Source organism: Eleutherodactylus coqui, chromosome 9, assembly GCF_035609145.1.
Source record: "Eleutherodactylus coqui strain aEleCoq1 chromosome 9, aEleCoq1.hap1, whole genome shotgun sequence".
NCBI classification, from domain to species: Eukaryota; Metazoa; Chordata; class Amphibia; order Anura; family Eleutherodactylidae; genus Eleutherodactylus; species Eleutherodactylus coqui.
In genome coordinates this window covers 89,202,564-89,229,366 of record NC_089845.1, presented here as the reverse complement: position 1 = coordinate 89,229,366, position 26,803 = coordinate 89,202,564, and the positions used below count along the sequence as shown (strand labels likewise).

Here is a 26,803-nt window from a genome sequence, read left to right as displayed (position 1 = left end):
CTGGGATTTCCAACCATTTTATAAACAAACACACAAAAAATACTAAAGTTAGGTACATATTGGAACACTACTAAACTGGAATATATCAGCAGCCAGACAAGGAAAACCTGAAGACCTGTAAAAGACTCTCACAATCCGAAGCCGTAGTCCCATGTTACCTTATGTCAATCATTACCTTCTTCCCACGTTTCATAAAGGTTACTTACGGTTTACACTATATTAACTAGTAAAGTGTTGCAATATAGCTACTCACGTAGCTAAAGGGGCCTTCATGTCCTTACTTTCACTTGCATACACCAGTGAAGATAGCCCCTGCAGACGGTCTCCTGGAAACCCCAACAAGTTGATGATTTTGAGCAGGTTTGGGGGCACCATGGATATGCAAAGGTGAAAAAGTCCGTAGCCAAAGCTCACAGCACCTTTCAGTCTGTTCAGAGCCTCCTCCGTGACACCCTCAACAGAAATGTGATTATCATTAGCAGCATCAGAGGGAGACGATTCCTGAGATAGCTTCTTCTGATACATTTCCTGAAGGGAGTTAATGTCCACATAACATTTGTTGTAAATTTTCCAGGCTTTGCGCAGGATCCAGCCACCTTTTATGTAAGCTGAGGGAAAACAAAAGAAAATAAAGGAAAAATACAATTTAACCAGGCACATCATTTACTTAGTAAGGCTGGCTTTGCGTGGCGTTTCTGTGACATCCAACACTGGCTCCGTCCCGATTTCTGTCTGCGTGGGGACACAAGCCAGGATGGAACCTCGATGGCACCGCAGGGGAGAATGTGAGAAACCGCTTTCATATCCAGTGCAAAGAACTAAGAGGGATCAAAACTACATGAAACGGAGACCAAAGAGGTCTTCGCCTCGCACATTTACCCCATCATGCCGTCCGGGTACCATCCTGACTTCTGTCCCCATGCAATTTTTTACAGAGTGTATGGAAACCAGGACAGAACCAGAGCTGGATTCACAAAAAATCTAACATGATGCCAGCCTAAACCACATGGGTATCTGCAGCGTGGGTTCACAGCTTTCTGCAGGTTACATCTACATAAACTGCTGTGTTTTTGCAAGAGTCTGTGTATTTTACTGCATCTTTTGCACACGCCCTACGTATTTGCGTGAGCAAAAAAAAATACACAAGCATGCTCCTTTTGATTTCAATGGCCAATTATGTTTAATATGGGGTAATTGGTCCGTAATAAGCACCAAAATAGGACATGCTGAGGTTTTCTGCGCGATCAAAAACGCATGAAAAAAATACATTGACAACAGGGTATTTCCAGCTGGAGGAGCGTGTCTGCATAGTCTGATAATGACCAATCTATGGAAGGATCAGTGTGGTAACACCCAACTGACAATTTATTCAGAAAAGTCCATGACGAAGAACAAAGGAACGGCACAAGGCAGAGTGATGAGAACGGACAGGTCCTCTTTGTTTACACCTTTACAGTTATCGCTGGCAGATGGGCCCTCACAGTTTGATCAGCGTGTGCCAAGAACTCCACGGGACATTTAGTAGTAAAGCATTTCATTTTTCATATATTCACTATTAGCATATTTCATGGTGCCATTACTATGCCGTTTACACTCTAAATATTTGCGGTTTGCTCTCGCCCATTTTAAATAACGGGCACCTATATTTGATTCCATTTTGATGTGCTGTCTGAATTCCTTTGCAAAGTAACATTATAATTTTTGTCCTTTCTGATCTAGATTCATTTACAGTTGTGCCGTTACTACCAGGAATTCATGAACACTGCATTTTACAGGTCTACGTGGATGTGTGTGTGATTTACTGTATATGCCAAGTGGATGAGATTTGAGGAAATCTTACCCACACACTACTTTAAAAAAATTGAGGGGAAAAGACCAAGGTGAAATCGGCATGAAAAATCAGTGACAAATCCGCTTGTAATGCATACTGATTTTCTACATGAGAAAAATCCATCCTATGCGGTCATACCGTATCCTAAATGCTGTTCTGGTTTACAATATTGTTATGAAATAAGTAAGGGAAGTAGTTGCTAAATTTTTGCAACAATTTATGTAATGTGAACACAGTTTAGTCGTCAGGTAATATTTGGCAACTTAAAAGTAGCAGATTTATATGGTCACTAACTTTGCATAAATTAATAGCACAAGTATATACCTAATCCGAGAAAAATGCTACTTTCGCCACTTCTCAGGCTCCGTTCCTCATTCTCCTTCCTAATTGTTCACTTACTGAAAGAACTGCTAACTCCATCTGGCTTGGAGGAACAGCTCATCGACAAATCAGATTCGTTGCTGCACATAGGACACTATGGGGAGGGGAGGTGGCGAGTCAGAGAGAAGCCGAGAAACAAGCAGATCCTGCTGCAGCTAATAGTAAAGGGCCATATACAAGGGACGATTAGCGCGCAAAATTGGTTCAAACAAAAAGACGTGATAATGGTTACGTCTAAATGCAAAAACATTGTTTGCCATTAGTTTAGTTTTTGTTATCGCTCACTTTCGATCAGCATAAAAATCATCGCTGGATCACCGACGTCTTGCTGCGTGCAAACGCTCCCCGCTCAGCACTTCAGAGAATGTGAACCCTATTCTGTTGAATGGACTTATTCACATGATCAATTTTCTACCCTCACAGCGATGCTGCAAGGATACAAATCACAGCATGTTCTATCTTCGGGCGTTCCCTTGGAACGCCTCGGCCACCGTTTTCAATGGGACCTTAAAAGATATCACATGGCACCGGCACGCTGTGAATGCGAGTGGAATGTAAATGGTGCCCATTGAAATCAATGGAAAACACTTGCAATCCTCCGACATGCGTGAAACGCGCCTTAGGATCGCACTTTCAGAGAAGAAGTCATGCGCAGAATTTTTTGAATGAAAAATGCATTGCATACGTATGAAATATGCACGTTGGCGAGCGCAATATCAGGCAGAGTTTCTCGACCCAATATCACGATCACCCCGCACGAGTCCAGCCTCAACTGGGAAAAAGCTTTTGATTGCTTTGTAGAGGCATTTAGTGGTCAACAAGCTCTACACAAGCCCTTTTATACGTCATGGGTGGAACCACTCTTAGAGCCAAGACCGTTCATCTAATCACGCCACTACTCTAATAATTTGTATATCTGCTGTGATGTAACGGCAGGACGAGTTTTGCAGCAAAAAGACAACTCCTTCCAGGAGTATTTAAATGGCTCCTCAGCAGTCCAGTACCTGTGTCATAATACTGTAAAGTGCATCGCTCATGATTAATTCATCCGCCTCCACTGCTCCCCTTTGTATAAGGCACTACAGCTGAAGCAGGCCCATTGTATTTATGTAGATAATAATCTCCTAGTAGCAAACACCACAACACAGCTGCCTCTAACTGATTAAAAATTAAAAAGAAGAGATTTGCTAAATATTTTTCTTGATTGTGGCCCATGTGGATTCTGTGCGCCTCGCTGTAGGTGTCAGATAGGGTTAGCATTCTTGGTTACTGCATCTTCCCCAAGTTATTTGTGATACAGTACAACTCTGTACTTTTTAAACCTGTCCAATAGCAGAAAACAGCCTTACATAAAGCGAGGTAACAGTGAAGCCTATGGGAAAAACTGACAGCAAAATTAATTAGTGTGATTTAGGCTACGCTGAGATTTGTGATCACATCTAGTCATGTAATAAGACTTGTATGAGATTCTAATCAAGTATCTTTGCATTTTAACCCTTTGCAATCAAATTTTGCATTCAGGGTTTCCTAGGGGGCTTTATTTTTCTGCCATTATAAAATGGCGCCATCTGCTGGCTAGATCCAGGACTGCGGTATGGGACAAGCCGGAGAGGCCCCCGACAACACAGCGGCCAGTAATCTACAGTAAGAATACCCTGCCGGACGTCTTCCAACATCGGAGCTGTCAGCCTTCAATGAAAATGTTTTCAGACGTCAGACAGTGGATTGGAAAGGGTTATATTTCACATAATTTCTTCATTTACTCATAGTAGGTGCAATTTTTAAGGGGTTCTCCAGGATTTAAAGCATACCTGTGTTTGGGGGAAATTTTTTCTGCGGAACACCACTATTTCTGGCCATAATGATTTCTGGCCTGCATTTTTTCCCCCTAGTTTTCCTCTCTCCAGGCTACATCTTTAATTGCCAATTTTTCCAGGACCGAGAGGGTGGAGATTAGTTATGATGACTCCCACACAGCACACAGAGAAGTTCCTTTATCTCTCTGTTGCAGAACCTCAGAAGCAGCAGCATTGAAGACACTAAGCAGCAATACTGAGCAGTGGAGATGTGACTGCAGCACTGAGGCGAGATAGAAAACTTACTAGAGCCTTCAGGAGCAGTGCCTCCTTGCCGCTCACCCTCCACCCTCCTCAATCCATAGACTTCAAAGGCAGCATGTAGTTTATAATCCATCAGGTTTCTCAAAATAAATTTTGGTAATGAATGGAGAATAAATGATCACTGCAGGAGATAGAGATGAGGAGAGGTGGTGACTGATGAGGAGTGGAGAAAGCAGCATTTTCCCCCAATAAGAATACAAAGTTTCTTATATTTGCTGGTAATACTGATTTATGAAAAGTTTGTTGAACCGTAAGTGACCGTTTAAACACTGGAGGTTATGTTCATGTTTGATTGGTGGGTGGCCAACCTCTGGAAGACGGCCAATAGTGTTATCGATAAAACCTAATGCAAATCATCAGAGGGAACCTATAATTACCAATAGGACTGCAGCGCTCATTTTGGAAACAGAATCAAAGCAGCAAAGTGATTGGTACCTATGGGTAATTCTGTAAGCATGTCACCCATTCACGGCCATATTTTGGGGGTCCTAAAAGCCAATACATGATGGATTTCTGATCCAGTGATGATCTCTTAGACACCACAGAATTGTATTCAGATCGGAAAATGCATTTCTAATCCCCTTTACCGATTTCAAGGAGGTAAAGAGGAGAACGAGCTGTAAAATGCAGTTAGTATCTTACTGCAGATAGCATTTTATATACTGCTCTAAGTAAATAATACATAAAACAAAAGTAAAGCTTTACATACGGCACTATACAGAAGGGTACTATTGACTGAAGGGAGGGAGAAAAGGTGCATAAGCTTTTAATATGGCAATTCCTGCCTATACCTTCCTACACAATAGGCAAGGACAGTAGAACCATTAGCTAGAAGACATTGGACTGACTCACAAAGCACGTTAATACGGCTGCCAGCGCTCAGCACAATTCAACCAGTACATCTCTGTTAATCTGGAGACTCACCTGACAGTTCCTGCTTAACAAAAGAAAGCACGGCTAAATAAACCTGGCAGTCTGCAATAATGATTTGTCTCTGCAGGCGGTCAACCATAGACTGGGCTGATTTCCTGACGTCAACCTGTTAAAGAGAAAACCATTAAAGCAGGCCGTATGGCGAATGACCTGTTAAATACAGAAAAAAAAACAACTATTTGGGATTTAATAAACGTCACAATGCTCAAAAACGTAAAGTCATAACAAGTCAACAGAATAGAATATGAAAATCATTAACAGTTATCTTACAAGCTAATTACTGTGAGAAATTAGACTACAGGAACTGATGTAACACAGATACTAAAGAGTAACCAGAGGCACAAAGGGCCCATAAAAGCAGCGCTGCAGCAGCTATAGAGGGAGTCTCCATGTTAGTTTCCCATCCTGTGGACAGTGTGAACATACCTAGAGCTACGCTGTGTAAAAGCATCAGAGTATTAGCAAAGCATCGTCTTCTACAAAGGGAGAGGAATCTATTTGGGCCTAGGATTGCTGTGGAATCCCCTCTAATCTTTGTACACCCTGATATAAAGTATGGAAGATTATGGGCCGAGCCTTGAAGGAACTTTGCTGCTGTTCACCAGCGAAACAGAATGTGGAATTACTGCGTAATGTATGAGATATGATGAAAAAGTTTATCGGTATTTGTATTACCGTATTTTTCGCTTTATAAGACGCACTTTTTCCGCCTCCAAAGCGGGCGGGGGGGGGGGGGGGGGGTTCCTGCGTCTTATAAAGCGAATGTGGCAAAAATTCGTTCCGATCGCCATTTTTAGCGCGATCGTGAATTTAACGCGCGGACGCGATTTATTTGGCGCGATTGCGCGTTAACTTCGGGATCGCGTGAACAAATGTGTGATCAGTTAGAAGATTTCTCTCCTCCTGTCAAAAAAAGATAAATCAGTACTCACCTCCCCCAGCATTCTGCGGCGCTGCTGCAGGCTGTCGCTTCCTCCTGGTCCCCGGCAGAGCATTGCTTTTTGGACGAAGGGCTTGAAATCCCCTCCTCCAGAAAGCTAATACTGTGATTCACTAACACACGCCGTCAGCCAATCACAGCCATTCAATGACATCATTGAATGGCTGTGATTGGCTAACACACGTGCGCCTTCAGCCAATCACAGTATTAGCTTTCTGGAGGTGGGGATTTCAAGCCCTGCGTCCAGAAAGCAATGTTCTGCCGAGGACCAGGAGGGAGCAACAGCCTGCAGCAGCGCCGCAGAACGCCGGGGGAGGTGAGTACTGATTTTTTCCCCCCTATTTTCCCGCTCTAAAACAAGGGTGCGTCTTATAGACCGGTGCGTCTTATAAGGCGAAAAATACAGTAACTCTCTGCTCAGAACAGATACATTAGACACATAAGGCCGGGTTCACGTCTGCTCTGAGGTTCCGTCGCAATCCGGCACAAAAGACTGGAAGAAATAGCGCTGCACGCAACGGTTTCTCTTCTGGTAAAATGCCCGACGGCTGAGCGGAAACAGAATGGACCCCATTAAAGATAATGGAATCTATTCGGTTCCGTCAAAGGGAGGATCCGTTCAGGCAGGGGATTCCCCTTTCCTGCTTCCTGAACAGAGCAGGAAAACGGAACTGTGAAAGCAGCCATTAGAGGTCGTTAAGTGGAACCAATAAATGGAATTATCTATGTAGCTTAACCGTCACTTTAAAATTGAAAAGAAAACAAACTCCCAAAAATGTCCCTTTTTATTGTAGATTTTGAATTTATATCACGAGTAAATAATAATCTTTATTTGTATAACGACAACTTATTCTGCATAAATGTATTGGATGCAGAACTCCGTCACCTTAAGTGCATTTTTATCCCCTTAGTGACATTCTGTAACTAATTTAATCCTTTCGTTTGTTGCCAATGTAACTGTAGGACTCCTTGTATTTTGGGGGAAGATTTCTAGTTTTTTCAGAACCAATTGCAGGCGCATATAATGTATTGACTAACTTAATTTTTTTGCAACGGAAAAAAGTTATTTCACCTTTGTTTTCATGTAATTCACAGTGTGGTATAAATATTATATTAGTTTTATTGTACCAAAGCAAACACTAGCCGACTTCTATATACTGGGGGACGAGTTACATAACGAATGGAAAAAAACTTACCAGAGTGTCTCTTTAATGTACTGTGACATAATTAGACATATAACCAATCCCCCCGATGAAGGTCAATTAAGGGCTGAGCCGCTCGTCAGGGAGGACGCCATCCCATCACTGACATTATATGGGACACATATTTCTGCACGTTATACTGCTGTATTGGGTCTGCAGTGCTGGGTGTTTGTACTGATATCATGCAGCATTGATGCACAGATTTCTAATTCTATTAGACAGGTGGTGTCCACGTCTTCTGCATAATGAGATCGCTTTTCTATGATTATCTATTGTATACATTTTCATTGTTTTGTTTTTTATACTGGTTGTATTACATCCGCTACATTTCTTTTCATATAATGGACCTATGATTGTGTTTTATATCACCTGGTTTGGATCATGTTCTGCCATTAGTTGTGATTGTGACGTGGTTAGGCATATATCGGCCCCGTACTGTGACGTTATATGCCTTATTAATGTACTGTGAGATCACTATGTACATGATCTCTGTGCTCTGACACCACTAGGTTAACATGATCTCAAAGCTGTGACATCACTGTATGAATTCTCCTGATGTGACATCAGTGTGTATTATGTCTGCATTACTAAAAGACACGTTACAGAATGGACAGCAAAATAATGATCAGCTTTTCACTTTCTGAGCTCATCTGCTGCTACAGAGTAGAGATACTATGGGATGCCATGATTACCTGTTGCCCCCTGCACTTGACTATCTATACATAGAATATGCTGCTTTCAAAGTGCAAATTGTGATCATTCTTCCCAGCCCCAAACCATCCTAGCTCCAGGCCAGACAACTGTAACTAGTCCGCTCCATTCAGATTAATCATTCTGGCCACATGCATTGATCTGGAGTGTATATGACTTGTACAAGTTGTCCACGTTCTCCGTTACGCCACGTAACCCATACTTACATTCTTCTTGATCTTATTTTTGATGGTCTCTATTACTCCCTCATCGTTCTCACACAGCTTTTCGGTGATTTTCAAGTCATCGCAAGCGATTTGCATTTTTTCCTCTTCGAACGTCATCATGGCATTCTGTACAAGAAGAGGTCACATTCCAACATCACATTATACATTACATATTCAGAAATGTAATACCCTTAAAATATGTATTCCTCTCAAATCTGAGGCACTGAAAGCCAACCGCTTGCAGGGAATCTTAGTAGTGCAAATTGTAGCAGCCGGGTTTATCCGGCCCGCATGGTGACCATCTAGATAACTTTACAGACATTTGCAGGAAGAATGAAGGGAAATACACTTCAGCGGGTATCACATGCTAGTAGAAAGTAAGCCATGGAGAATATCCAATGTCATTAAGGCCAAAAGGAAGACCCACTAAGTATTAAAATGAGTAAATAAATACCATTTTTGATTCTAGCTCAGGTGTCCAGTAGCTTTTGTTAGGACAGTGTATGTGTACCTACCCACCCGCCCAGTGATCTGGCTGAATATAATGTAGACAGGGGCTGCATTTGAGTTCCCACAATACGTCAGGTTGAGTATTAGCACTTGGCACATACTAATCCTTTAGACTAACAAGCAGAGATTACTTTATATGATCATGTTATATAGTGCCAGCATGCTGCTTCTTTCTGCCCTCCTTGCAGAGACATACGGAGAGCCGGCTCTGCGGTCGGACACTTGCTCCGGGCATTCAGCGCAGCCTGGAAGATGCAAAGTCCTGGAACTATCTTTAGCCACAGAACTAAGCAGAGCCGACCAAGGTCAGAGCTGAGCTGTGCAGTCACAGCAGTTTAGTGTGCCACTCATCCAGAAGTGCCCGCACGTCACCCCTCACAGCACAAGCTCATTCAAAGCTCAAATGGGGCTTTCCATGACTAAACTAATAGTTCATCAGTAGGGATCTATGATTCGGGATCTCCACCGATCAGCTGATTGAAATGACAGCGATGCTCAGGTGAGCACAGCGCCGTACCTTGTATAGCGTCTGTGCCCGATATAGCAGTTCTATCTTGTTCATTTGTATGGGACGGGACTGAACTGCTCTCCGGCCATGTGACGCTGCATGCCAGAGAACTGGACCCATCACACATGGCTGCCATAGTCTCTTCAGACAGCCGATTAGCCGAGATCCCCGAGTGGTGAATCCTCATCAATTAGCTACTCATGACCTATCTTTAGGTAAAGGTCATCCACCGTTTAGTGCTAGAAAACCCCTTTAGATCATACACGCATATATCTATACCCCCAACGCAAATCTAACCATACAGTTCATATTTTGCGCAATTAAAAGGGTTGCCCATGTTTAGGCCGACTTTTTAAAAATGGCCCGAAATAGGGCAAAATAAATGCAGCCATACTCGCCTATTCATTCCCATGGCGAATCAGCGCTGCAGCATCTGCAGTACTCCCGCTCTGTTTATGAATGGCTACGGTTAAGGCACTTGGTCCTAGGGGTGCATGGGTGCAGCACAGCCGCCGGCCGCTCTATACCTTTCATATCACTCTTTTGTGGCCTTGCAGCACCTGCAGGCCAAGATACACTGCAGCCAATCAGCATCAGGGGGCGTCACCCCCTGGTCAATATTGGCTCCACCAGGAATTCCTGGTGGCGTCAAGATACACTAATACCGATTACAGCTATCGTATGCCATTCTCCTGGCATCATGGCTTCCGGCACATGAGCTGTGATGCCAGGAGAATGGCATGTAACTGCTGTGGCCTGACAGGCTGCAGTGGTCAGATAGTAGCCATTTTTACTACCGACTGGGAGGACTGTGGGGGCTGCAGTGCTACATTGCCAGGGGAACTAAGGGGCGAGTACTTCTGATTTTATTGTTGTAGCACAGTTGCAGCCATTTAAAAAAAGTTTACACATGAACAAGCCCGTTAATTCATCAAAAGTTGTTCACATAGTAACAAAGTGCAGCATTATACGCTTCTGATTCCCATTGCAAACTTTTTGTAACCTCACAGTCAATATAAGTAAGCAGCCAGACACTGAGGAGACCTTTCTTACCTCCCCCTTCCTAGTCTTCATGACCCCATTAGTTTGTTTGCACCTTCTCCCTAATAGGCGGTCTTTCGTTCGATATCATGTGACCACTGCAAAACTACAATTCCCAACAGCACACTGGGTCTACACTGTGCCCAGGGATCTTGCCAGTCCTCTCCTCAAATTGTCATGCCCCCATAAATCAGTTGGCTCTATGGTCATCAACGGAGCGCACACAGGAGAGGAGATGATGAACACATTCAGGGCGATTACAGTAACTGTTCCCTTGTTTTATAAATAAATTATCCGTTTCAAGGCTCAAAATTGTTTTTGAATCGTTGGCATCTCGGGCCAAGCAGATAGGCGAGAAGTTCTGCCCCTCCGCTAGCCATCCTGTGACAATATGCCATTTTCAGCTGTATAGCCGTCTGTCCACGTTGCGGCACTATCACTCAGCTGTTTTCACCAAACGCCCGTCACTGCTCCTGGGATGAGTAACTACATAGAATAGACATTTTCGGGTTTCACAGGCCAGGAGTAGAGACGACAAAAGCCATACACTGACATTGGTCACAATGCAGGGAAGCTTGGATGACTTCTGCTCACCCAGGTTCTGGGACAGGAAAACTGCGGATGCGTGAGAGAACAGGCGGAGTAGAAAGTGAACTAACCCAGCAGCCACAGAGCAAACCACTGTGCGTGCTCCACCGACAAGAGAAGAACTACTGAAGGTCGTCCCCAGGAGCAACAATAGGCAAATAGAGGGTTGTGATGGGGGCAGAACAGCCGGGTATCTCCCCAACAGTGCAACTCAGAAACAAGCCACTGAGCCACTGATGTTGATACCACATCTTCTTAAGGGTCAGTATTACTTATGCTTATTTGGCTCCCAGTTCACTCGTTGTCAACCTTGGAAAGTCGGCGCTTGGTCTGCGAGAGTTACTCTATTCTTCAGTCAGTACACACGCACATACTGTTCTCTATGGGACTGTGTACACACTGACTGAAGAAAAGAGGCAAAAGAAGGCTGAGATGAGACTTAATAGCTGTCTACAAATATCTGAAGGGCTGTCACAGTGCAGAGGGATCAGCCCTATTCTCATTTGCACAAGGAAAGACTAGAAGCAATGGGATGTAACTGAAGGGGAGGAGACACAGATTAGATGTTAGAAAACACTTTGACAGTGAGGGTGATCAATGAGTGGAACAGGTTACCACAGGAGGTGGGAAGTTCTCCTTCAATGGAAGTGTTCAAACAAAGGCTGGACAAATAACTGTCTGGGATGATTTTGTGACTCCTGCATTGAGCAGGGGGTTGGACCCGATGACCCTGGAGGTCCCTTCCAACTCTACCATTCTATGCTCACAGGCCGAGCCCTGACCTCCAGGAGTGACAGCAAGTAAACAGGGAGCCAGAAAAGTATGACAAGTACACCCTCAGATTCTGTGATCTCTCTCCTACAAGAACCATAACTTACTTTATAGTGCTTATCGGACGTGACCGGCTCCCTGTAAGCTGGATAGAGCTAGACGGTCAGATATTGGATATGGTCTATAGCCATATGTAGTTAACATACTGATACAGAATCCCATTTCACACCATAGTCTATGGCTGCAATGTGGTTTATATACTTACAACAGAAGGATACATATTATCCTGCCATCCGTGGTATGTCCATGGGGAAATGTACGGTAGCTATGCATCACTTATCTGTCGCTGACAGCGCCGGGGTCACTGACTGATAAAAGCTCAGCATTGAATGAATGGACGCTTGTAACCCTGCACAATACATATAACCTGCAACGGGGACAAGCTGGCTCGTTCATCTACGGCCTAAATATAGATGTGATTTATAACTAGGACTGCCTCGTATACAAGGTTTCATTTACCAGCATATTACCATCGGCCAAAAACTCAGCAATTCAAATATCACTATTGATGCAAATCCCCAAATGTTTAGCTTTAAACAAACGGCAGCTTTGCATAATTCTTTCCCCGAGTGCACATTTTCATATGCCTAGATATGAATATGTATGACACAGCAGCAGTCAATGGAAGGAGGACAGCTTGTAAGCATTCTCCGCTGCTACAGTCATACTAGCGCCGATGATGAATTCTATCAATCACCAGTCAGTGTCTGCACTGCTACAAGCCTAAGAATGCAAGAAATACCCAATACCAGTCATTATGGGGCTTTAACTCTACTGCTGCTCCCACAACCCCCGGGGATGACGCGTGGTACACCAGTACGTGCCGGCTACCATCAGGTCCATGTATACGGCGTGTGACCGCCGCAGCCGACATGTACTGTTATGACAGGTCAAGGATTCAGGAAGGTAAGCAGAGACTTAGAGTAACTTGAAGCTGTTGGGCCCCAACGCAAACTGTCCCAGGGCCCCTCAAATACTGGTGGTCTCATGTGGAGAAGAGAGACCTAACTGGGATATGTTCACACAATGGATGCTGGCACAAAATCTATGCCATAATCCGCTTACAATACGCACGCCATTAATATGAAAAGGAAATTCCCATCACCGTCTTCATGACATGGATTCGTCCACCGTGAATGTCAAATCCATATCACAGAATAAACGTGACATCACTACATAACGTGGATCTGCAGGAGTCCACATCAGAAGCGCCACACGGATTTTGCCCATTGCCATCTGTGTGTGGATCCGCGTCATACAGAGGTAAATCCACAGTGAACATCCGTGTTTTAGTTGTTGATGGCGGTCGCTGTTTTAGGGCATATTCACACAGGTATATGCAATTTTGGTGCATGAAAAATCACAGTTTTTACTGCATGTATTTATTGCATTTTTTGGTGTTTTTACATTTTTTATTTATTTTTTACAGGCCTGTTGCATCCGTATTCACTAGGCTTTTCACATGCACAAAAAGAAATGCAAGGAGGTCCAATTAATGTCACTTTTTTTACCCAATGTCACCTGTCAACGTGCGTAGGAATGTAATGAATACACGCGCAACTGCGTATTTGCTGCATTTTTACGTGAACCCATAGACTTTCATGTGCGATCACACAGGCCAAAAGAGGACATACTGTGATTTTTTTTCATGCAACTGGTCAGCGTGTCAACAAGCATCTATCTGAATACCACAATGCAAATCAATGGGGTTCATCAGGTCTGTATTACATCCATAAAACATATAGACGTCAGGCCTCATGCCCACGGCCTGTGAAATATCGCAGCGGAATCGGACCTGGAGCCCCCAGAGACCCTGTAGTCACCTCTCTGGATCCACCACAAGTGTCTCATGCAGGGGGCGCATGTGCAGTGCTGGGCTGTGACACGGATTTTTCGCGATACTTCTGCTGTACTTACACTGCGGAAGTATCGCGGGACGGATGGCTTCTATAGGCTAACTATGGAAACCGCAGCATGACATCCACGAGCGGAGAATTATAGCGATTCTCCACTCGTGGGATTAAAATCGCAGCATGCTGTGATTTGGCGCGGTGAGCCAGTTAGATAGGCTCATCACTGAGACCTGTCAGTGCTCCCCCTATCCTACCCCGCGGCAGAATATCGCTAGCCTTAGGCCTAAATGTCCACAGGTGTTGTGAAGTCCCGCGGCAGATCTCTACTGCGGGGCGGCCGCCCGGGAGCAGGAGCCGCACACAAATCTCCGCTGGTCAGCCTAATCTAATAGATAATTCGCAGCATGCTGCAAATTGCCTGCCATGAGCGGAGAATCGCAACGATTCTCCGCTCGTGGACACGGGGCAGGCGCTTTCCATAGCAATGCTATGGAAAGCTTCGGCCGGCGTGATTTGCCACAGCCGTGGACAGGCACCCCAAGGTCTCCCTCACACAGGGCGTTTGCAAAACACTGTTTTCAGCACAGGTGAAAACGCTGCCCATTCATTTTAATGGGAGACTCAGCTGAAAATGCCCAATGATAGAACATGCAGCGTTTTTCAAAGCAGCGTTTTCAGCCCTGTGTGAGCAGCCCCATTGAAATGATGGGAGCCTTGTACAGCGTTTAACACAGGGCTGAAAACTCTGCTGAAAACGCCCTGTGTGAGGGAGGCCTGAGACAGACAGAAAACTGTGAACGTATGCTCAGAGGCAGAATCTGCAGAGAAGAATCCAACAGGTATGTTCCACTGAATGCCCTTAGGTTATGTTCACTGGATGGATTATGAATGCCCTTAGGTTCTGTTCACTGGATGGATTATGAATGCCCTTAGGTTATGTTCACTGGATGGATTATGAATGCCCTTAGGTTCTGTTCACTGGATGGATTATGAATGCCCTTAGGTTATGTTCACTGGATGGATTATGAATGCCCTTAGGTTCTGTTCACTGGATGGATTATGAATGCCCTTAGGTTATGTTCACTGGATGGATTATGAATGCCCTTAGGTTATGTTCACTGGATGGATTATGAATGCCCTTAGGTTATGTTCACTGGATGGATTATGAATGCCCTTAGGTTATGTTCACTGGATGGATTATGAATGCCCTTAGGTTATGTTCACTGGATGGATTATGAATGCCCTTAGGTTCTGTTCACATGGGACGGATTTGCCGCTGAATATCTGTAGCAGACATTGTGAAACAGAAAATCTGGAACAAGACAAACACCCGTCGGTGCAGATTTTAACATGGATTTTGTGCAGAATTTAACTCCCTTATTTGAGGAAGTGGAATCCGCACTGAAAATCCAGTGCTGCAATTGACCCACTGTGATCCATTCCGCATGGATATTGTGCTGATTATTCCCCATCGCATCCAGTTTGCTGCTACTGTAAGGCCCAATGTCCACAGGCATATTTGAATTGCGGGACACCCGCATGGATGATCCTCAGTTCAAGCTGCCCTTAGGGAAGAAAGGTGCATCTGCACTTCAATTACCACCTGCGGATTTGATTTGCGGATGCCACGTACGGAAAAGAAATTGCAGCATGCTCCATTTTACTGCGGATTCCGTGCGCATGGGCCTCAAATCTGTATGGAAGCGAGTGATCTGCAAGGCATCCGCCATTCAATTGCAGGGAAAAAAGAAAAAAAAAAAAACACATCCGCGCTCGCCGGCTAGCATTTAAAAATAATTTTTGCACTGACACACAAGCCTTTCGCTGTGGAAATCCCTGTGTGGAATCCATGCGTGCCCTGGACATGAGGCCTGAGTGCCGTAGATATTTCATGCAGAGGATCCGCAAGGAAAATCCATGACAATTGCACCCCGTGTGAAAATAACTTAAAGCGCCAGTGGAATGCCCTGTACCCACTGTAGTTACACCACTGCCAAGATTGACTGGGGAACACTGGGGTGGCAGTACTGCGGAAGGGGATCCAAAAGGGAAGTGTACACGTTTTTTGTTTTACTTGTGTTCTCTCTTTTGCAATCTGCTGAAATTATTTAACAGTATGCATAATTTAAAAAAAAAAAAATAAAAAATAATATATATATAACATTTAGAATAGGATTATTGTGATTATTTTTAGGTTTTTTTTACTTCCATAAATCTGTTAGGGGTCTGCTACCTTTAGGCATCTACATACTTACTGAGTTGACAGTGCAGGTTGCAGCTGAGTTTCAACATAGCAAAAACAGATTGTGAGTGAAACTTCATCCCGCCGTGGCAGCTAATGGCAGTATGATCTTACCGCCACTGGTTGCTGCAGCTCGGCAGTCTGAGACACAAGAGGTCTTTGCTGTGGAAACATCCTTCTGATTTAGGTGCTTTATAGCAGCTGGAACCCTAGAAACTAATTGAACGAAAAGAGACCCCTCACACAGTCACCAAGAAGAGGAGACAGCTGTGGGAAAGCTACACTAAGTAGTCTCTTTCTGTCACGGCCCTATGTAAATATATATGTTCTCCTCCACTACCGTTTGTGTGGTGTCACCCTGCCTATCTAGTCTCCTGCAGTAGAATAGATTTGTCACTTGACGTGAAAAAACAGGACGTTAGCCTGCTGTGTACACTATAGGGTCAATGGATTTATTTTTAAATAGTCATGAAAAAAAAAACAAAACAAAAACACGTTTTTCAACTCCTTGTGTTCCTCCTCTTAGCATTGACAAAAACAATGAATGGAATATTGTAATTTCAAAGATTTGTGACAATGTGAAAGGATCACTCCAGTAAACACACATTTTTACATTTTTGCCCCCTCGCCCAATTCCTAGCCGCACTCTGAACATCTTCTATGTATACTGCAGTTACTTCCATGCAGTACAGCCTCCTGTTTGATACTTATCAGACACCATCTTCATTTTTAGAACTCTCCCCACTTTCTTTCTCTTTATGCTGTGCTAGCTAGAAATCCCATGATAAATCAACACAGTATCACATGACCAGTTAGAGCCAGTAACATCTCAGCCCACTGTGAGGACAGTGTGTTTTTCATCAACTTGTATATTCACCTAAAAAGCTTAAGACCAAAAAATATAGTCAGAGAGGAAGAGCTATGATCTCCTTCATTATAACTGTGTGGCAGAGTCTCTAATCATCATTAGTAACAGTGATAGAAGTTTCTGCTCCCCCATAAATAGCTTGTATGGTACAGTAGACGGATTTTCATTTTACAGGAGGTTCTGGTGACTAAAATAGTGAGTTCTTAAGAGAACAGAAAGGTAAGTATTTCCCTGACAAACAGAATGAGATCACATGACCCGCCTGTGGAGAAGCACTCCAGGAATTTTCAGACAGAAAGGAATAACTAAACAAGGTAAGACTAGCAACTTATATATACTGGGGAGATAGTTACATAATGAATGAGGTTTTCACCAAAGTGGCCCTTTAACAGAGGGTCTTCTCAGTCAGAAGCGCACTTGTCTAGGCCAAAATAAAGTTTTATCAAAGTTTTAAAAGTTTAATGTTTTAACCTTGAAATTTGTAAATGATTTAAGTGGTCTGAAACTCCCAGCCTCTTCTTCATCAGAAGGTTGTGTGATCTCAGTTCTGTTCAGCTCAGATTTAGTTGGGGTTATGGATTCAATTACTGGATCCATGTAACAGTATTTTGTGTTATGCTGTTATATGGATCTACCACAGAGGGGGATAGAGACGCTCCTATCACAGTTACTGATTATGATCACACAGGTATAATAGAGGAGATCACAGCTCATCCTCCTGACTGTATACTTATTTAGGTGAATATACAAAGTAATGATAATTAAACTGTCTCCCAGCAGGCAAAATGGTATAGCTTCAGTTAATGCTGTGCCGATGCAGCATGCGGATAGATGTGAAACAAGGTAAGACAATCTCACTCTTAAGTTGGTGGCTGAGCAGCATGAGACAGGAGTTTACACTGCAGGGAAGTGACTGGAATACACAGAAAAGACCTCCAGAGGCGTACAGGCAATCAGCTGAAGGGGGCAGGCATGGGGGAAAAAAAACTATTTTCGCCGGAGTGGCCTTTTACCGCATAAATAGTTAGATTGAAATAATCAAGGAAACTGAAAAGGGATCGCTCTCTCTTTTAAAAGACTTTACAGTCACCCTAATAGAGAACATGCTAGCAATTGAAGAATCATCATGTATAGAACTGATACACAAGTTTATATAAAAGGTACAGTAAACAAAGGGTGCAGCCAATAACTATACACTGTAGGAGAGGAATAAAAATACTGTATTACTTACCAAAAAGCTGACAAAACTGGCTCCAAAGCTCATCAACGGACTGTGATTCCTGCAAGACAAAACACAATTGGGATGGTTACATGGGTAAAGAAATGGGCACTTTCGACGAAGGAAAAAAGATCTCTCAAATTCCAGACATGAAAACATTTTGTTTCATGTAGAATATGGAGAACGCAAACTCCTCGCCAATGGTACCTCCTAGACTAATCCTTTACACTTTACTCTAATCAAGCATTAAATATAAACTAGTTATACAAGGGGCTGCTGATAAGTCTGTGTTCTTTTTTTGTCTCTATAGTAACGAATGTTACATCCCATGAAAGCCTTAGGTGTCTAATATGTTTTCAAAATTTTGTGTTTGTAGCTTATGACAACAGTGATCTCGGCGCGCGGGAAAACAAAATGGCGGAGTCTAAGGCGATATTCACAGCAAATGAGAGCAGAGAAGTGATAAAATTCTTGTTTCTGCAAGGAAAGTCCGTGAAGGATATTCCTGGTGATATGTCGCAGACATTGGGGGATCAATGCCCTCCATATTCTACAGTTAAGAACTACGTTGCCAAATTTAAAACGGGCCACTTCAGCTCCAATGATGAGGAACGTCCTGGATGACAGAGAGGTTGTTGTTCCGGAGATCGTCGATGCTGCACACAACCTCATACTGGAGAATCGGCAAATGTCAGCTAAAGGAATATCAGACATCATGGGGATTTCTCGTGAACGTGTTTGTGTCATTATCCATGAACATTTGAACATGAAGAAGCGATCTGCAAAGTGGATCCCCAAATGTTTGACAACAGATCAGAAAAGCATCGAGTGAAATCTTCCCGGTCCATTTGTCAGCGTTTCCGGACTGATAAGAACTTCCGGGATCGACTGGTCACTATGGATGAGACCTGGATTTATTTGTATGACCCTGAAACCAAGGAGCAGTCAAAAGAGTGGCGGCACAGTGGTTCTCCTCGCCCAAAGAAGTTCAGGGTGCAAAAATCAGCCACTAAGGTGATGGCGTCAGTGTTCTGGGATAAGGAGGGCTTGCTGCTAGTGGACAGCCTTTAAAATGGTTCCACCATCAAAGCAAGGTATTACATTGAACTTTTGGACCAATTGAAGGCAGCTCTGAAGGCCAAAAGGCGCGGCAAGCTGTCCAAAGGAATCTTGTTCCTGCAAGACAACGCCTCCGCTCACACTGCACAAGCGACCACGGCAAAACTGGTGGAGCTAGGCTTCCAGCTGGTTGACCACCCACCTTATTCACCAGATCTAGCTCCCTCCGACTATCATCTGTTTCCAAACCTGAAGAAACACCTCAAGGGCACCAAACTTCACACCATTTCTGATGCCATGGCTGCTACGGATGACTGGTTTGAGGCACAACCAAAATCCTTCTTTTTGCAAGGCTTACAGAACTTGGAATACCGATGTAAGAAGTGTGCTGACATCAGTGGAGAGTATGTGGAATAAAGGTAAAGTTTCATCTTCCTATCTCATTTCTTTCTGGGTAAAGCCAAAGACTTATCAGTCGCCCCTCGTACAGCATTAGTTTGTAGTCCACTATCGGAGACAATTTTCTGGAGCGAAGTAGCAGCACGAGCCAAGACTGCACTTTACGCGAAACCCCACCATTTCAGAAAGGAGAGGGGTCTAATATAAGGGGGCATGGCTGTGTGTGGCCCACCACATTTACCATAATGTATTATAGAAACTGACATACATTCTAGCAGAAGTCTACACCAACTTGGAGCTGACGTAGGTTGCAAATTGGCATATGCAGGTGCCTCTAGACACAAAAAATGTATTAAGTGGCTTACAACACTTAATAAATGTATTTCACTACTGCCAGTTGACTGTTTACTTAGTGCGACGTCTGAAACACAGGTCTAAGTAAATATGCCCTATAGTTCTGCCATAGGCCGTATTTACATGGACAAGTATGATATGATCTAGGCGAGTGAAAATCTGACCTGCTTCGCACTTTTCCAAGCTCTGATTTTCGGTCTGATGGAAAATCGTTCATGTGTATTAACGCATTCACTTCAATGGGTTCTTTTCCTGTGCAACTTTCATTGACATTACAATCAGATGGAACTTACGTGGGAAAATCATTGGTGTAAATACAGCTTTAGGGCTTATTCAGACGTGCGTATATCGGCCGGGTTTTCACACCCTGCAGGGGAAGGGGACGCAACGGGCTGGGAGCTAGTGCACTGAGCTGCTGCTCCCTCTCCACTGTTTGCAATGGGAGGGGTGGAACTTGACTCCACCCCTCCCACTGCAAACAGTGGCAAGGGCCAGAGAGGAGGCGTAGAGAGGGTGTGAGCTCAGTGCACTGCTCCCATCGCACCTCCTTCCCCTGCAGAGAGGGACAGCGTATATCGGCCGGGTGTGAAAACTCCGCAGATATACGGACATCTGAATAAGCCCTTATGCGAGGCCAAGAAAATAAATTATACTTACCTGTCCAGACGCTGCAGGTCTCCCCTCTGTCGGGGTCAGATGTTCTTTTTGTTTGGACTGGCGGATGGGCTTCGAACGCCGGCAGCGTGTTGCGCGCATGCACCCTGCACACTTTTTTTAAACTCCTGCTTTCCCATGGTACCCATGTACCTCAGAGCCAGACGGTTTCCATTGGCTTTAATGGAGGCCGCAGAAGCTGTCCGTGCGGGAAAGAAACATAAAAATGGCGCAAGCTGAGGTTGTTTTACCGCGCGTGCGGTCCGCACGCCGGGGAAAAGCACATACGCAGGTATTTAATTACCGGCGGGTGTCCCACGATTTCCTATGGGCGCAGATCACACGTGCGGGAGACCCGGGCATTTTTTAAAATTCTTTTTTAGCCGTGGACATGAGGCCCAAGACTAATTAGACATTTCAATCAGTGCATCTGTTTGCTGTGAGCAGATAAATATGTTTTCACTGAGGCAGTAAATGTCTATATGGCCACCTAAATCAGCCCTTCACAGTTATAGACAAGCAGAACATCGATTCTTTATTACATTCCAATGAAATCTAGGACTACTAACAGAACAGCATGTAACAATCACACACCCCATCTCTTGTAATACTCCGTTGTTGGAGAAGGCCAACCGCAGTATATAGAGTGACAAGTTACTAAACCACACACGACCCAGTTGGGCCCGGTGGAGAAAACCAACCTGTCTAGAGCCTGCCATATAAATCAAGTTGTTTGATATGCTTTAGTCGGCAAAATTGTAGAAACCTGGACAGGACTTGTATGAAAGAACAGCGTGGATTGATTCATGTGAATTGACTGATAATTCATACAAAGGAACAAGCCAGTGACCAATGATAAACTTGCAGATATTACGGGTAGTTAACTACTGGACTAGTTAAACTTGCGGAAATTACAGATCGTTATCGCTGACCACTGGCTTGTTTCGTTTTAAGAATTAGGAGTCGGCGATGCCTTTTTGGAGAATAATCTCGCATTGCAGCCACACACAATACAATTGTGCAACATGTTTTTTTTAATCGCATAAGAAATGGGACTTTGTAAGGTTAAAAATCACATTGCGACGCGCATCTGTAGCGATGTGATGAAAAGAAGCCTCCATATGAATGCATGGGAGATAAAAAGTAAAAATACGCACCTCGCAGAAAGATAGAACAAGTCACGAATTTTTTTATCCTCTCAACATCGCAGTGAAAACATGGCAGATGGGAACGAAGGCATTGGCCTCATATTCTGCTTTTTTTACTGACTATTGCAGTAGGTGAAAAACAAAAAATTTCGCTCTATTTTCTTGCTCGGGTGGAGCCAGCCCAACGGACATATTAAAATGTGTTCATCTGAAACTGGCCTAAGGCTGTAAAACCATGGGGGGGGGAATAAACCTGGCGTATCGGTATGAAGATGTGGAAGTCTGTGGCTAAATGCATCGTAGCAATGAAGAAAAGGGGAGACCTACCGTTGGGGTGCGCTCCCACCTAACGGCTTGCGGCTGCAAGTATGGGGGTGTACAAAGCCGCTGTTCATACGTAATTACATTGCATACATGCGGCGTTTTTATGCAACGTTGCTTAGAGACAGTAGAAGGAAAGTTTAAAAAAAAGCACATGAAGCCAGTGCATTACCGCGTGAGATATGCTGGCATGCGCAACTACAAACTTGGCGTTAGGCGGCGATTTTTGCATAGTGTTTTACCATATGGTTGCGTGAGCCCGACCTTAAAGGGACACTGTTGGATTTACCGAGTTACACCTGCTCAAGTGAACAGATGGCGGCAACCAATCAGGCCGACACCCCCCAAGGGTCTGTGACACAGTTTTCGCAGACTCTTGAGTGTTGTCAGCCGTTCCCGGACCATCTAGGCAGACTGCCCACTCAGCCTTTTAGAAAGCATTATATCAGACCAGAGAGGTTAGGGGTTTGGAGAGTTTTGTCTGTTATTTTAAGATGAATTAATGTGAAGCGCCCTATTTTTATTTTCTAAAGAGATTGTATGAAATACGAACCTAAACGCCTGATTTACTAAAGTTCGTTTTTGGCACCCTTCAGAATATACAAAAGATAAGACTGTTACTAACAAAATAAATGCTAATGACTGCCTGCAAGCCGGTACAAAGTATACACAGCCGCCATCCGTCAGCAGCAGGATGCGCCCCCTAGGATGCACCTGGCAGTATAGACATGTACGGCCAGAAGCCAATATGAAGGTTAGTAATGCGGACGTACAAAGACATAAGAAAACAGATACTGGCAACTAAACACTTAAACAACATATAAGTAAACCTAGCACCGCGGGCTCACACGGGCGTATGCTTGTTGTACATTACATGCTCCTTTTTTATGCACATTGATACACAGTGCTAAAAGCCAATTAATTTACATTGGGCCGTTCAGACCTGCGTTTTTCTTATGCTTGTGGGGGGAAAAAAACAGCATGTCCTATGTTAGTGCCTAGAGGGGTGTCATCTGTCCTTAGGGAGAATGCCCAGGTGGTGTGGGGAAACACCTAGAATAGTGAGTGAATCGGGATGGGCATAGTTTTTCCCAAAGGAGAGCACCAAGAAGGGGTGTGGAGACACCTAGGAGGTGAGTGAGGAGACTTATAAGGCCATGCATACTCCTCTGGGTAATATATGCAAATAAGGAAGATAGAACAATACCTCTGCAGCACCACCTATTGGACGGCAGCATTCCTTCAAACCAATGTACGACTCTTTAAAACCTCCACACACCCCTTCTGGGTGCTCTCCTCGGGGGGGGGGGAGACAATGTCCCTCCCAACCCCCACACAATTCAAGGCATCTCCACACACCACCTCGCCGCTCTCGCCAAGGAGAGACGACACCCCTCTTGACCCACATCACAGGCCTCTCACTAGCTAAGCCAGAAACCTACTGCACACTGATGAGGGGCAAACACCCTGAAACAGCTGTCCGTGTATGGATTCTGGCTTGGCTCTCATTGCAATCATTGTTCAAAGGCTTGTTTATAGAGTCCTACATTTGAAGGAATGTTACCATCCAATAGGTGGCGCTGCAGAGGTATTGCTCCATCTCCCTTATTTGCCTATTTTGGTGCAGAATACATCCATTATAAGCTATGGGTGTATAAAATATGCAGCATAATACATGTTACATGTATATTATGTGCGTAAAAACACACACATAAGATGCAGCAATCATCCGCAGATCCGAGACTAAAGAATGCACTAATCTAGCCGGGAATAATCTTGCCATTCTTCATTAATCCACAATAACATATGTGGCAAGTACTATAGGATACGCCTGTTTCCCCTTCGGTCCCCATACCCACCGCCACGTGTCAGCAGGTGCTCCCCCCTTTTAAGTAAAATGACCTCATGTAAAAGCAGAGTTGCCAAGTAGTAAAAAGTATTTTCTGATTCTCTTTCTTTTTTGGAGTTTTAGGTCTGCAGCTTTTCTGCTTTACTATAACCTAGACCGTGTTCCTGCCCTGCTCCGCTCTTGTAATTCAGTGTTGTCATAGGGGCATTGTGTGGCTCTAAATGATCATCCACATCTTAGAAGCTGCTGGAGGACATGAACAGAAGTGCCGTCAGGGGACGGTGAGACAAAAACTCTGGTCCTCCAAGAAGAATCTCCAAAAGAGTTTACATCCAGAAAACGAGAGAGGAGAGCCCAGACGAGGCACAAGCCATGGGTTTCAGGGGGTCTCCTTCTTTGGTACATGTAGATCAGCATGATATCTGTTGGATTTAACCAACCGCTATTCTTACTAATTCACCTGTTAGAATTTGGCTATATTGAACATGTGTTTTCTGAGCAGCTTGCAGTTGTTACTTGGGAAACTAGGCTAGGATTACATGGAGACAAGCTGCTGCATGAACATTAGTTGTATGAAAAGTTAATGTGTCTCATCAATCTTGTAATATACTTACTTTAACCTTTTTTTGGTTTCTCCACTGAAAATAAAGTTTGAAGTGCCTGCCACTAGGGGTCTCTCTTTCAGCATCTTTGCAATCCCCTTCCTGTCGTTCAAGTGGTCATCCGGGATTTTTTCTATTGATGATTGTCAGGGGTCCGCCACTCACAATACCCGCCGGTCTGCTGATTCCTGATGCTGCTGTCACTAAGGACAGAGGATCGCACTGATCATGGCACAGCGGCCGGGGTTAGCATTTCAGGCACAGCGCCTATTGAAATTCAATGGAGATGAGCCTGCAATACCAAGCGGGGCTGCTACACTAGTCAGTGCAATCTGTTTTCATCATTGTCCGTAGTGACAGCGGCACCGAGCGTTAGCTGATCAGTGGACCTTGCTGATCATCTACTGATGACCTGTCCTGAGAACAAGTCACCAATAGAAAACAAAAAGTCCAAAAAAAGGCCCGGCAACCTGTTAAAGGTTTTTGCATCTCTAGAAACAAGGACATGAGGACACTGCTAGTTACTACATTCAGCAGAGGTGTGGGCATTCACACGCTTCCCTGTCAGTTTTCATAAAGAACTATACAAAAATTAAGAAGTTATTGAAGAATGTTTGTTTCCTCGGGAGAACCACCCTGTAGTTCCTTAGTGTCTCACATAGGGATGTGAGCACTCAGAGAGAAGGGTTTAAACGGAATGACACGTGAATGAGCCGATGATGATTTTTAGTTCTGCAGAAACTGAATGAAGGTTCTCATTCGCTGTTCACACGCGTTTAGACTGAACAATTGTTCACTTTCGTTCCAACGACTTTTTGAACTATAATTGTTCCATCTAAACGCACCTCTCGTGGTTTAGCTTTCTGAAGGACTAAAAAGAATCGTCAGCTCGTTCACGTTCACATTCCCTAAGTGTTTAGCCGGAACAAGTGAACCATTCTCGTTGAATGAGTCAACTATCTGTCTGTGTAAACAGGCTGCATGAGCGCTAACGAGCTGGTGATGATGTCGCCAGCTCAGTCGCTCATGCAAACGAGAGCCATGCGGTGTAAAAGGAGCGCGAGTCTATGACAAAAATTGCAACATTTTTGGTGCAAGTTCTAGTGTAATTTTTGGTACATGATGTCCCATTTAGGCCATGCCCCCTTTCCTTTATTGAAGAGTCATAAAAGGCATCAAAGAGTTTAAAACACACAGTAAATGTGGTGCCGGACACGTCCGACGGTTTTTGACAAAACTTGAAGCTGCAGTATTTCCAACGGTAACTCTTCCCCAAAGTACACCAACAAGGACACCGTTGTAGACTTTCCCAGCGTGCGGACATCCGTAGTAGAACAGTTCTTCAGTCTATACTGCCGAGATTACTGGTGATGCTTCTTCTTTAGTTCAATGTTACGGAGGGTTGTATACATTTCTGGCTGTTGTAGGGTGTAAGGACGTATCCTCAGACAGCTACATGGAGAGTTTACATTTGGGATAAGCTATGGTATTTGCTGCTGACCTTGTATGACTGGTAGATAAAACAGACATTGTAACGGTGGGGCTATCCTCTGGGTATGATCCTCACAGGTTAGTGGAAAGATCTGGACAACTGTGACCCCCATAAGAAAGCCATCAAACTCTTCTTGATCTACGCTATCCCAAAGTCCTCTGATCATCTCCATTTCGTTGTATTACGCCAGGAATTGCCTTTAAAACTCTGCAGAACTCTATAAAAACCGGAAACTGAACGCTACAAGTGTTTCGCTTGATCTCGTCACACGGAAGGTTTGTACAGTTTGTAAAAAGCTTTAGTACAATGATTTACCTACAGAAGCCATTATCAAACACAGGCTGTGGGAGCAATGAAATAAAGGATGAGTCACTGCACAGCTCCGTGCCGGCAACCCAGAAATTAGCCTGAATGATCTACATTTACAAATCCTCTGCCCAGTTCTTGAAATAACAGAGAAAATATATTTTGTGGTGCAGTTCAGAAAAAAAAAAAAAAAAGACATCCAGCGCACATTCAGAAAGAGCCATTATGTACTTTAATCACTTCCTTTCACATTAAAACTTCCATTACAGCATCGCAGCAATGACATAGTAACCAGTTGCCACAAACTAAATGCAAATCAATCTAAATAACTCTGTTAATAAAGTAACAAGTTTTGTTACATTTTGTTTGGTAGAACACCAGGTGGCATAAAGGAAGCCAGAAGGACCCCATTATAGTTACCGTCCATGCCAGTTAAAGGGTGTTCGGCTGCTATGTTTACCGGTCACCGGGCAGAAGCCTACAGAAGGAGAGAGCTCAGTGAAGTAAATAGGAGTTACGGAAACAGGGTAGCAGTTGTGCAGTTTCCGTCGCTCCCATTCATTTCAATGAGAGCGATGTAAAACACGCTCCGCTCTTTTCAATAGCAGGTCGGGACAGAACGCCAGGTTTTACCA

The 26,803-nt window shown here is 44.0% G+C and overlaps 1 protein-coding gene across 1 annotated transcript in view; it reads right to left on the bottom strand.

Moving 5' to 3' along the window:
- Positions 1-26,803, bottom strand: part of TTC39C (tetratricopeptide repeat domain 39C) — a 95,241-nt gene that overhangs the window by 32,732 nt on the left and 35,706 nt on the right. Inside the window, exons 2-5 of the mRNA XM_066578036.1 lie at positions 17,997-18,045; positions 8,325-8,450; positions 5,257-5,371; positions 254-608 (exon numbers count right to left, since the gene is read on the bottom strand). Coding sequence (XP_066434133.1) covers positions 254-608; positions 5,257-5,371; positions 8,325-8,450; positions 17,997-18,045 — 645 coding nt within the window. The remainder of the gene's footprint in view (positions 1-253; positions 609-5,256; positions 5,372-8,324; positions 8,451-17,996; positions 18,046-26,803) is intronic.